General features: G+C 43.7%; 1 protein-coding gene across 1 annotated transcript in view; it reads right to left on the bottom strand.

Moving 5' to 3' along the window:
• Nucleotides 1–8,886, bottom strand: part of LOC121530703 (albumin 2) — a 12,784-nt gene extending 3,898 nt beyond the window's left edge. The window contains exons 1-9 of the mRNA XM_041835863.2: nt 8,582–8,886; nt 6,507–6,639; nt 3,575–3,697; nt 1,873–1,961; nt 1,598–1,736; nt 1,162–1,259; nt 922–1,051; nt 425–645; nt 139–271 (exon numbers count right to left, since the gene is read on the bottom strand). Coding sequence (XP_041691797.2) covers nt 139–271; nt 425–645; nt 922–1,051; nt 1,162–1,259; nt 1,598–1,736; nt 1,873–1,961; nt 3,575–3,697; nt 6,507–6,639; nt 8,582–8,694 — 1,179 coding nt within the window. The 5' untranslated portion in view covers nt 8,695–8,886. The remainder of the gene's footprint in view (nt 1–138; nt 272–424; nt 646–921; nt 1,052–1,161; nt 1,260–1,597; nt 1,737–1,872; nt 1,962–3,574; nt 3,698–6,506; nt 6,640–8,581) is intronic.
• Between the last annotated feature and the right edge of the window lie 3,709 nt (nt 8,887–12,595).

Genomic DNA, 12,595 nt, shown 5'->3' with positions numbered 1-12,595 from the left:
ATGTGTGTGTGTTATGTGTGTGTGTGTGTGTGTGTGTGTGTGTGTGTGTGTGTGTGTGTGTGTGTGTGTGTGTGTTATGTGTGTGTGCGTGTGTTATGTGTGTGTGCGTGCGGCTGTCCATGTGTTTGTAATACCTACAGCCGTTTTGACACACTCTGCGTGGTCCTCCTTGTCGCAGCACTGGAGGAAGGCCTGCTCAGCATCCTTGGCGAACCTCAGAATCACCTGCTGAGACGACTCAGGGTGGCGCACCGAGAGTTCATAGATCAACCTGCCAATCACGACAGCCCATACACAGAAGCTCAGTCAGACAGCCAATAGCCACACCTCATACACAGTCAGAATTGTGTGTCTAAGGGCTTTTCCATATTCGTGTGTGTGTGTGTGTGTGTGTGTGTGTGTGTGTGAGAGAGACGTTACATACTTCCCCAGGGCTACGTCGGGGGTCTTGGTGAAGGTGTGGCAGACGGCAGCTATGTCAGCGTGCAGGTCGTAGCGCTCAGACAGACTGCCCGGCTTAGCGTCTGGCTTCATGGCCTCAACACAGGACCCCCTGTCTATGGCATGTTCCTTACAGCACGCTTTCAGACCCGCCGCGCGAGACAGCACACTACGGTCACCACACACCTCGTCCACCAGCACCTTCTGTTAGGGGAAACACACACACACACACACACACACACACACACACACACAGGTAAGGAGGGTCAGAGACACACACACACACACACACACACACACACACACAGTAGGCAGAGACACTATAAGGAGGGGGTGAGAGAGAACGATACATAGAAGGAACGTTTGAAAGGTAAAGAGAGAGAGAGGAAATGAAAGAGTGAGTGTGGGACGAGAGAGGAGGAAATGAAAGGAGAAAAAGAATGAAAGAAAAGAGAGGAATAGAGAGAAGAACTAACTCACTCTCCACTTCATGCACGTGATCATGTCTCCGCTGCAGCAGGGGGCAGTAGTGGCTACGATCTTGTCTACAATGCCTCTCATCTCCTGGAACGAGGCCTGAGGCATCTTCTGACTGTACTGGATCATCTTCCTGTTAGAACAGACAAGACACACGCGTCAACCAATAAGACTGGCCCAGGGAAAGGCTCTCCTGGCTCTTAGCCAATTAGAACCATCGATTTTTAGATTGCCTTGTCTTACTTGGCCTTGACAATGCGGTCTCCATATTTCTTGGTGACGATGCACAGGGCCTTCAGTTCATTGACACGGTTCCTGACGAAGTGTTGGAAAGTAGGTTTCTGAAAACGAGAGAGAGAGAGAGAGAATGTTCACTTTGGCTTTAACTTTCCACGCCAATAAAGATGGTTGAATGAAATTGAGAGCGACAGGTAGCCTAGCAGTTAAGTGCATTGGGCCGGTAACCGAAAGGTTGCTGGTTCGAAACCCTGAGCCGACTAAGTGAAAAATCTCTCGGTGCCCTAATTGCTCTTGTAAGTCGCTCTGGATAAGAGTGTCTGCTAAATAACTCAAATGTAATTGTACATGAAACAGCCTCCAAAATGACACTCTATTCCCTCATAGGGTTCTGGTCAAATATAGTGCACTATATAGGGAGCCATTTGGGATGCATCCTGACCTTGGTGTTGAAGCAGGTCTGGGCCTCTGCCTCACTCTTTCCACAGCAGGTAGCCAGAACCTCTCCATAACTCTTAGTGATGGCCAGGATCACATGGGGGGGCAGCATCGTGTTACGCTTGGAGAACCTAAAGATGAAGCTGCAACACAACACAACACCTTGGCTTGGCTTTAGCTCAGCGTCCTAACACAGTCCTTTAGCTGCCTGCAGGAGACCTACCCGGGGTTCAAACTTAGCGTCGGTCACATCCACACGAGTCGAGCGGATACACTTACCTCTCGACGAAAGCCTTGCGGTCCTCCATAAAGTCTTCACACTGGTCTGCAGCAGGCAACTCAGAGGTGAGGGACAGGTCCCGGGGTATCTACAATCAGTCAACCAACAGGTGAGGGACAGGTCCCGGGGAATCTACAATCAGTCAACCAACCAACCAACCAATCACTCAAATGCATCCATAAAGACCTTTTTAACTTCAGCAGTTGTCACTGCTTTTACAGTGTCCCCAAGACCCCAAAGAAGCACACTAGCTGGGAAAAGTGTGTTGTTGTCTCACCTAGCTACACTTTCTATACAGCAGTATGTGGACACCAAATCGAGCACACCGCCATGCATTCTCCATAGACAAACATTGGCAGTAGAATGGCCTTACTGAAGAGCTCAGTGACTTTCAACGTGGCACCGTCATAGGATGCCACCTTTCCAACAAGTCCGTTTGTCACATTTCTGCCCTGCTAGAGCTGCCCCGGTCAACTGTAAGTGCTGTTATTGTGAAGTGGAAACGTCTAGGAGCAACAACGGTTCAACCGCGAAGTGGTAGGCCACACAAGCTCACAGAACGGGACAGCCAAGTGCTGAAGCATGTAGCGCGTACATATCGTCTGTCCTCGGTTGCAACACTCACTACCGAGTTCCAAACTGCCTCTGGAAGCAACTTCAGCACAATAACTGTTCGTCTGGAGCTTCGTGAAATGGGTTTCCATGGCTGAGCAGCCGCACACAAGCCTAAGATCATCATGCGCAATGCCAAGCATCGGCTGGAGTGGTGTAAAGCTCACAGCCATTGGACTCTGGAGCAGTGGAAATGCGTTCTCTGGAGTGATGAATCATGCTTCACCATCTGGCAGTCCGGCGGACAAATCTGGATTTGGCGGATGCCGGGAGAATGCTACCTGCCACAATGCAGAGTGCCAACTGTAATGTTCGGTGGAGGAGGAATAGTAGTCTGGGGCTGTTTTTCATGGTTCGGGCTAGTCCCCTTAGTTCCAGTGAAGGGAAATCTTAACGCTACAGCATTCAATGACATTCTAGACAGTTCTGTGCTTCCAACTTTGTGGCAACAGTTTGGAGAAGGCCCTTTCCTGTTTCAGCATGACAATGCCCCTGTGCACAAAGCGAGGTCCATACAGAAATGGTTTGTCGAGATCGGTGTGGAAGAACTTGACTGGCCTGCAAAGAGCCCTGACCTGAACCTCATCTAGCACCTTTGGGATTAATTGGAACGCCGACTGCGAGCCAGGCCTAATCGCCCATCATCAGGGCCCGACCTCACCAATGCTCTTGTGGCTGAATGGAAGCAAGTCCCCACAGCAATGTTCCAACATCTAGTGGAAAGCCTTCCCAGAAGAGTGGAGGCTGTTATAGCAGCAAAGGGGAGACCAAGTCCATAATAATGCCCATGATTTTAGAATGAGGTCTTCGACGAGCAGGTGTCCACATACTTTTGATCATGTAGTGTATCTTATGATGAATGCACTAATGTAAGTCACTCTAGATAACAGCGTCTGCTAAATAACTAAAATGTTAATGTAAAACCTCACTAGAAGTTTAGTTTAGTTTATTAATTCGACCATTTAAAAAAAAACAAGCACACATAAAACTTCAAAAAGCCATACATTCACATGTGTAAAATCACATCTAGGTTTCTAAAATCATAGAAACCAAGAGAGGAACCCGGCTCAGAGGTGTGGCCTATCTTACCTTGGCCTTGTGGTCCACGAAGCAGTGTGTCCTCTCAGTGGCAGTCTTCTCGCAGCAGTGCTTCAGATTGCTCTTCTCAACCAGGGACTCAGAAGAACACACTGCACTCTGAAACAGGTCCGCCTGCACACACATAGAAGTACACCTTTTAGCCAGCAGAGGGTACTGTTGTATCTGTACAGAACATTAAAATAAAACCATAGAGATAGATATGGGATTAATTTATTAAAGGTCCAGCCGTTTTTATCTCAATATAAAATCATTTCTGGGTAACAATTAAGTACCTTACTGTGATTGTTTTCAATTAAAATGGTCAAAAAATAAAACAAAAATAGCTTCTTAGCAAAGTGCAATTTCTCAAGCAAGAATTTTGGTAGGATTGTCTGGGTGTGGTCTGAGTGGGGAGGGGAAAACTGAAAACGATCTGTTATTGGCAGAGACGTTTGGAACTCTCTTTCTTATTGGTCTATTAACTAATTTACTGCCTGGTGATGTCACTAGGCAGGCCAAAACTCCATCCCACCAAAACAGGATGAAATTTCAGGCGGTCTTTTCAAACATCTCTTAAACTAAAAGTGCATTATCATAATGTTCACAATTTCACATTATTATTCCAACCTCATGGTGTGGAAATATATATAAAACACAGGAAAATCATGTTTTTTGACTGCACTGGGCCTTTAAACCAGGGTTTCCCAACCCGCTCCTCTGCCCCCACAGGTGTTTTACATTTTAGTTTTAACCCTAAAATTGGCACACCTGATTTAATTTACTAATGCTCTCAGCTGAAAGGATATTTCGTTTGGTGACTTTGGGTCTTTTGAGCATCATGTTATATTGTTTAAATGTCAGCCACCAGTGCTGGTCATAACCCTGTATAGGCAACCAAAGCACTGCCCCACTTTCTTCACTGATTTATCTCTACTATTGTCTATTGTCCTTGAGAACTATGATAAAATCATTGTGTTGGGCGACTTTAATATTCATGTTGACAAAGAGACTGACTTGGAGGCCATTTAATTTATGAATCTTTTGAGCTCTATGGACTTTATCCAACATGTTACTGGGCCCACCCATAACCACAGCCATACTCTGGACCTGATTATTACCAAGGGGCTTTCTATTGACATATCCTCTATTGTTGATGTTGCTTTATCTGATCACCACTGTGTATTTTTTACTACCTCGTTGCCCATAGCAACACAGGGTAATACTGAACGCATTATTAAGAAACTGTCAAATTTTTTCTAACTTGATCACTATTTAAATCAGAATCATTTGAGAGTGCTCTTCTCGACCATTGATGGCCTGAGAATTCCTACCCTCTCAAACCTATGTGAACTTTCCTCCACATCTAAATGTGATGAGTTTGCGGCATATTTCAGAGATAAGATAACCAACATTGGGCTGGGTATCAGTCAAGCAAGTCCTGATGACACAGCCATGCTCAGGAAAGTGACCTCACAACTTAAGGCTTCCCAGGAGATTGCTCGATTTTATACACCTGTCAGCAACGGGTGTGGCTGAAATAGCTGAATCCACTAATTTCAAGGGGTGTCCACATACTTTTGTATATATAGTGTATGTTACCCCTTGGCAGCGTTATCAGAAAGCACAGCATTGATTTTCACGGCTACGCAGGCGATACACAACTTTACATTTCTGTGTCACCAGAGGAGTTTAGCTCCACTGATAAATTATTAAACTGTATTAGTGATTTAAATACTTGGATGGCTAATAACCTCCTCCAGCTAAATCAAGACAAGACTGAGGTACTTATTGGAGCCAAAGCCCAGAGAGAGAATCTGGCCGCACATTTTAATTCACGGGCAATAATGATAAAACACCAGGTAAAAAAAACTATTTCGAATCACACATCAGGAATGTGACCAAAATAGCTTTTTACCACCTGAGGAACATTGCCAAGGTGCGGCCGTTTCCTCTCAGGCTGATACAGAGAGACTCATCCATGCTTTTATTACAAGCAGGCTTGACTACTGTAATGCTCTCCTGTCTTGTCTACCCAAGAAAGCCATTGGTCAACTGCAAAACATACAGAATGCTGCAGCACGGGTACTGACCGAGACCACACGGAAAGCACACATTACACCGGTTTTAAGGTCTTTGCACTGGGCTGCCTGTGAGTTTTAGAATTCATTTTAAGATTATTCTATTGGTTTTTTAAATCAATCCACGAATGTGCACCACAATACATGTCAGACATGCTTTTAAGTTATGTACCCAGTAGGTCCCTCAGGTCCTCTGGCACTGGCCTTTTATCTATCCCAATGCCTAGGACCAAGAGGCATGGGGAGGCAGCCTTTAGTTATTATGCCCCCAGCCTCTGGAATAGCCTGCCAGAGAACCTGAAGGGGAGCCAAAACTGTGGACATATTTAAAAGAGATCTTAAAACACATATTTTTAGCTTTGCTTTTCCTCAGGGTGCTTTTTAGTCATTCAATTTTTGTTCTTCTTTTGTTTTTTATCTAATGTTTGTTGTGTAGTAAATATTTCAGCTTTTAATTTAATTTAATTAGTTTTTTTCCTGTGAAGAGCATTGCGTTGCATTCCATGTCTGAAATGTGTTGTATAAATAAAGCTTGATTTGAACTAATCATCAAGCCTTTGACTAATTGAATCAGGTGTGCCAATTAAGGGTTAAAACAAAAATGTTAAACATCTGAACCCTGACTAAAAATATCAGTCACTAATGCCCAATTACATACCAACCCTCCCCTCCCCTCCCTACCTCCTACCGATGGCCCCTCCCCCTGGCCAGGCTGGCCCCTCCCCTCCCAACCACTGGCAGAGCTGGCCCCTTCCCTCCCTACCCCCCTATACCTGTCCCCTACATCTCTGGCTGGGCTGGGCACATCAATGTGATTGGCATGTGTCAGTTAGAGACGAGGAGGTGTGGTAGGTGTCTCTCACCACGTCTCTGTTGCAGTCTTCTAGGGGTTCGTCTGAGCAGCATTGGATGCCCATGGCGAAGGCTTCCGCGACCAGGGGCACCACGTCATCCAACAAACTATCTGGAAGGTTCTGAGCCAGCCCTACCAGAGCCCTACACACACACACACACACACTCAACCTATGTCACAACTCTCCTTCCCTGGCAACAGATAACAGTAAAACTCCAGCCAACATGTTTTAAAAAGGTCAAAGGTGAAACCAAATATCCCAGACAGACAGGCAAACACACAAGCATGCATGCACATACACACAAACATACACACACACACAGTAAGATTACGACACTTCACCAAAATATTTACACTGCGCTGGGGTTAGAATCCAGTCCATTTTAAATCAGCCATAGCAGAGAAATTCCAGATAAGCAAAACAGGACAAATCCAATCCATGTAAAAGTATTAAGTGGTTAAAGAAGGTCCAGGCACTCAGGTGAGTTTGAAAACAAAGTGAACCATATAAAGGCATTGATGAAACAAAAGCTTTTTACATCTTTACTCACAAAGCTTTACTCACAAAGCTTTACTCACAAAACTTTCCTCACAAAACTTTACTCACAAAGCTTTACTCACAAAACTTTACTCACAAAGCGTTACTCACAAAGCGTTACTCACAAAGCGTTACTCACAAAGCGTTACTCACAAAGCGTTACTCACAAAGCGTTACTCACAAAGCGTTACTCACAAAGCGTTACTCACAAAGCTTTACTCACAAAGCTTTACCCACAAAGCTTTACTCACAAAGCTTTACTCACAAAGCTTTACTCACAAAACTTTACTCACAAAGCTGTAGTCACATACAGTGGTTTGCGAAAGTATTCATCCCCTTGGCATTTTTCCTATTTTGTTGCCTTACAACCTGGAATTAAAGTGGATTTTTTGGGGGTTTGTATCATTTCATTTACACAACATGCCTACCACTTTGAAGATGCAAAATATTTTTTATTGTGAAACAAACAAGAAATAAGATTTAAAAAACTGCAATGGCTTTTTTCTGTCCACTCTTCCGTAAAGCCCAGCTCTGTAAAGTGTACGGCTTAAAGTGGTCCTATAGACAGATAAAAGCTTTGCAGCTCCTTCAGGGTTATCTTTGGTCTCTTTGTTGCCTCTCTGATTAATGCCCTCCTTGCCTGGTCCGTGAGTTTTGGTAGGCAGCCCTCTCTTGGCAGGTTTGTTGTGGTGCCATGTTCTTTCCATTTTTAAAATAATGGATTTAATGGTGCTCCGTGGGATGTTCAAAGTTTCTGATATTTTTTTATAACCCAACCCTGATCTGTAGTTCTCCACAACTTTGTCCCTGACCTGTTTGGAGAGCTCCTTGGTCTTCATGGTGCTGCTTGCTTGGTGGTGCCCCTTGCTTAGTGGTGTTGCAGACTCTGGGGCCTTTCAGAACAGGTGTATATATACTGAGATCGTGTGACACTTAGATTGCACACAGGTGGACTTTATTTAACTAATTATGTGACTTCTGAAGGTAATTGGTTGCATTAGATCTTATTTACGGGCTTCATAGCAAAGGGGGTGAATAAATATGCACGCACCATTTTTCCGATATTTATTTTTTTGAATTGTTTGAAACAAGTAATTTTTTTCATTTCACTTCACCAATTTGGACTATTTTGTGTATGTCCATTACATGAAATCCAAATAAAAATCAATTTAAATGACAGGTTCTAATGCAACAAAATAGGAAAAACGCCAAGAGGGATGAATACTTTTGCAAGGCACTGTAGCTTTAGTCACATAGCTTTAGTCACATAGCTTTACTCACATAGATTTAGTCACATAGCTTTAGTCACATAGCTTTAGTCACATAGCTTTAGTCACATAGCTTTAGTCACATAGCTTTAGTCACATAGCTTTAGTCACATAGCTTTAGTCACATAGCTTTTCTCACATAGCTTTAGTCACATAGCTTTAGTCACATAGCTTTTCTCACATAGCTTTAGTCACATAGCTTTAGTCACATAGCTTTAGTCACATAGCTTTAGTCACATAGCTTTAGTCACATAGCTTTACTCACATAGCTTTACTCACATAGCTTTGAATCCATCTTTCTTGGCCTCTGTGAAGATGGTACAGATCTGATTCTGAGACTGGGCTGACACACTCAGCAGCACAAACAGACAACAGACAGCCAACCACTGCATGATGAAAGGAGAGCCGCACGGACGGAGGGAGGGATGGAGCGAAGAGGGATGGATGGAGGAGGGGATCTAGCAATTGAGCCCAAGAGCAGAGAGATGCAGGGATTCTTTATACTTTTGTGGAATTGGTCAGCTGTCAATCATTAACTAACCTCTCTCTCTCTCTTATTTCTCTCTTTCATTTGGGTCTGTCTTTTACAACCGCTCTGTGGTCTGTCAGTACACACTGCTGTTCAGATTAAATGTTTTCTAGTTAGTTCTATGGAAATCCAACCACCCAAATTACACATTAGATAGATCCCTATCCTTGGAGATGAAAGTGCAGAATCTGTGTGACGTAATTTGGGGGGGTGAGTGGCCGGGGACACAAAGGTCAGGGGATACAAAGTCCAAACTGTCCCCGTGCAAACCTGCCATGCACCATCTGACCAGTAAATATTTCCACCATGAATCCTGAATCGATCTAAACCGATTCTCCCTGCATACAGCCTATAGTAGCCTACTGCGGAACGAGGTTCAATGGTTTATTTAACCTTTATTTAGGCATGGGGTGGAGTCCCATTAACACCAAGGCGTATTTTAAAAGGCAGCATAGGAGCATAGGATGTGTACACAAAGAAAAAAAAATATATATATATATACTAAACACAATCATAAGAAACAACCACATTCCTCACTATTCATGTTAACAATACAGGAATAATAGTAAAAGGTGAACAGTATCCGTTTTTTTATTTTTTTTAACCTGTTTTGTAATTCATTATCAGTAGGCCAATAGATGATATACATTGCTATATCTATTATGGATGCTTTGTCAATAAAACTCATGAATGCAACTGTTTATGTCAAATTGTTGTGTGTTCTACTTGTAGCCCTGGTCGTCCTGAAAATAAAACAGTAAAACACTTCATTGTGAGGCGAAATATGAGGGCTGGATGAATGCAGATAAATCAGATCAATGAGAAAGTTGATTTTTTTGCCGGGGTCTCGGGACTGATAGGGTTCATGTGACCAGGTATAGACCCTACACCCCTGCAATCTTACACAAACACCCACTCTTGGACTGTCAACAAACTTTTAGCCTACACAAATTACACACCCCGTGTCCATACACACGTGGGCACGCAACACCCACACATTCGAATGTACAAAACACGCATTCACACACGTGCACGCACAAACACATTGAATGACACCCACACTGACTGTACAAAACATTAGGGACACCTTCCTAATTATTGAGTTGCACCCCCTTTTGCACTCAGAACAGCCTCAATTTGTCGGGGCATGGACTCTACAAGGTGTCCAAAGAGTTCCACAGGGGATGCTGGCCGATGTTGATTCCAATGCTTCCCACAGTAGAGATGTGACTATTGATACCGGAGCTCTTGATGCCGTTTTCAACGCACTACTGATCCGACGCAATGTACCGATGCTCGTTTCAAAGTAACATTATATAACGTGATCAATGACGTCCGAAGCTTAGTTTGATTACGTGGGTTTTCAAACCGTGTGTTGCAAAATGCGTCATCCCCTGATGATTTCTTCTTCTTTAGGATTTAGTTGGCGGATTGCATTGAATTTTTAGGTGCATACACCGCCACCTACTGTACTGGTGTGTGAGGCCATTCACGGTCTACCTGCATTAAATTATTGAAACGGTAATACAATACTGGGAAAAATGAAAATGAAAATTGCTCTGTCAACTATTCGCACTCTCTAAAAAAAAAACACCACCCATTCCACTATTTAACCCTATCTAATCCTACCCCAGACCAACGGTTTAAGGGGACAGAACACTACCACTCAACACCCCCTGCAACTGTTCACAGTCATCACATCTAGGACCCTCCCTCCTACACACTGCTGCAACATACCCATAAACTTGACACCGAAAACACCGTAGTATTTTTCGGAAAACAAAAGCTCTCACACGATAACTTACACTTCCTAACTTGACCTTGTCGGGCAAAGACTCTACATCAAAACTCAGCAGGACTGACAATGTCTTCTCCGTTTCCCCACTCTCTCCACCGGGTCTGCGTCGCACTAAACGGCGGGACGTCACAGACACGGGGAATCTTCAATTTCAACTGATCCTCCTCAACACTTAATGCCACCCCGGTTATCACTCCTTTCAATGGTGCCCTGCTCCGGAGAGCAAAGCAAGTCACATTTGTTGTCCCTAATTGCATGATCCGGAGCGCCCGCTCCCTCTGGGCTGAAGAAATACAATAAATCATCACTGATCGACTCCCGAGTTACTCCCACCAACTCAACAGTCCCCAACCTCTTCTCCACCCAACCTGACACCACATATGGATCAGCCAAAATGCAAGGATCTGTTCTCTCCACAAATGTCACTCCCACTGGGCCAGAATCATCCTTTTCATCCTTGGGACGAGGCCCGAACTCGGCGGTCCACACATTGTAGAATAATAGTGAAGACATCAAAACTATGAAATAACACATATGGAATCTTGTAGTAACCAAAAAAGTGTTAAACAAATCAAAATATATTTTATATTTGAGATTCTTCAAATAGCCACCCTTTGCCTTGATTACATCTTTGCACACACTTTGCATATACAGAAGATAGCCCTATTTGGTAAAAGACCAAGTCCATATTATGGCAAGAACAGCTCAAATAAGCAAAGCGAAACGACAGTCCATCATTACTTTAAGACATGAAGGTCAGTCAATACGGAACATTTCAAGAACTGAATATTTCTTCAAGTGCAGTTGCAAAAACAATCAAGCGCTATGATGAAACTGGCTCTCATGAGGACCGCCACAGGAATGGAAGACCCAAAGTTACCTCTGCTGCAGAGTATAAGTTCATTAGAGTTACCAGCCTCAGAAATTGCAGCCCAAATAATTGCTTCACAGAGTTCAAGTAACAGACACATCTCAACATCAACTGTTCAGAGGAGACTGTGTGAATCAGGCCTTCATGGTTGAATTGTTGCAAAGAAAACACTACTAAAGGACACCAATAAGAAGAAGAGACTTGCTTTGGCCGAGAAACACGAGGAATGGAAATTAGTCCGGTGGAAATTTGTCCTTTGGTCTGGAGTCCAAATTTGAGATTTTTGGTTCCAACCACCGTGTCCTTGTGAGACGCGGTGTGGGTGAACGGATGATCTCTGCATGTGTATTTCTGACCGTAAAGCATGGAGGAGGAGGTGTTATGGTGTGGGGGTGCTTTGCTGGTGACACTGTCTGTGATTTATTTAGAATTCAAGGCACACTTAACCAGCATGGCTACCACAGCATTCTGCAGTGATACGCCATCCCATCTGGTTTGGGCTTAGTGGGACTATCATTTGTTTTTCAACAGGACAATGACCCAACACACCTCCAGGCTGTGTAAGGGCTATTTTACCAAGAAGGAGAGTGATGGAGTGCTGCATCAGATGACCTGGCCTCCACAATCCCCCGACCTCAACCAAATTGAGATGGTTTGGGATGAGTCGGACCGCAGAGTGAAGGAAAAGCAGCCAACAAGTGCTCAGCATATGTGGGAACTCCTTCAAGACTGTTGGAAAAGCATTCCAGGTGACTGTAAGTCGCTTTGGATAAAAGCGTCTGCTAAATGGCATATTATATTATTATATTATTAAAGCTGGTTGAGAGAGTGTGCAACGCTGTCATCAAGGCAAAGGGTGGCTTGTTGAAGAATCTCAAATATAAAATATATGTTGATTTGTTTAACACTTTTTTGGTTACTACATAATTCCATATGTGTTATTTCATAGTGTTGATGTCTTCACTATTATTCTACAATGTAGAAAATAGTAAAAAATAAAGAAAAACCTTGAATGAGTAGGTGTTCTAAAACTTTTGGCCGGTAGTGTACATCCATACTCTCGTCAGGTTCCACCTCTGAGCTACTAGAGCACAT

This window comes from Coregonus clupeaformis, chromosome 18 (assembly GCF_020615455.1).
Source record: "Coregonus clupeaformis isolate EN_2021a chromosome 18, ASM2061545v1, whole genome shotgun sequence".
Taxonomy (NCBI): Eukaryota; Metazoa; Chordata; class Actinopteri; order Salmoniformes; family Salmonidae; genus Coregonus; species Coregonus clupeaformis.
This window is presented reverse-complemented; position numbering and strand designations above follow the sequence as displayed.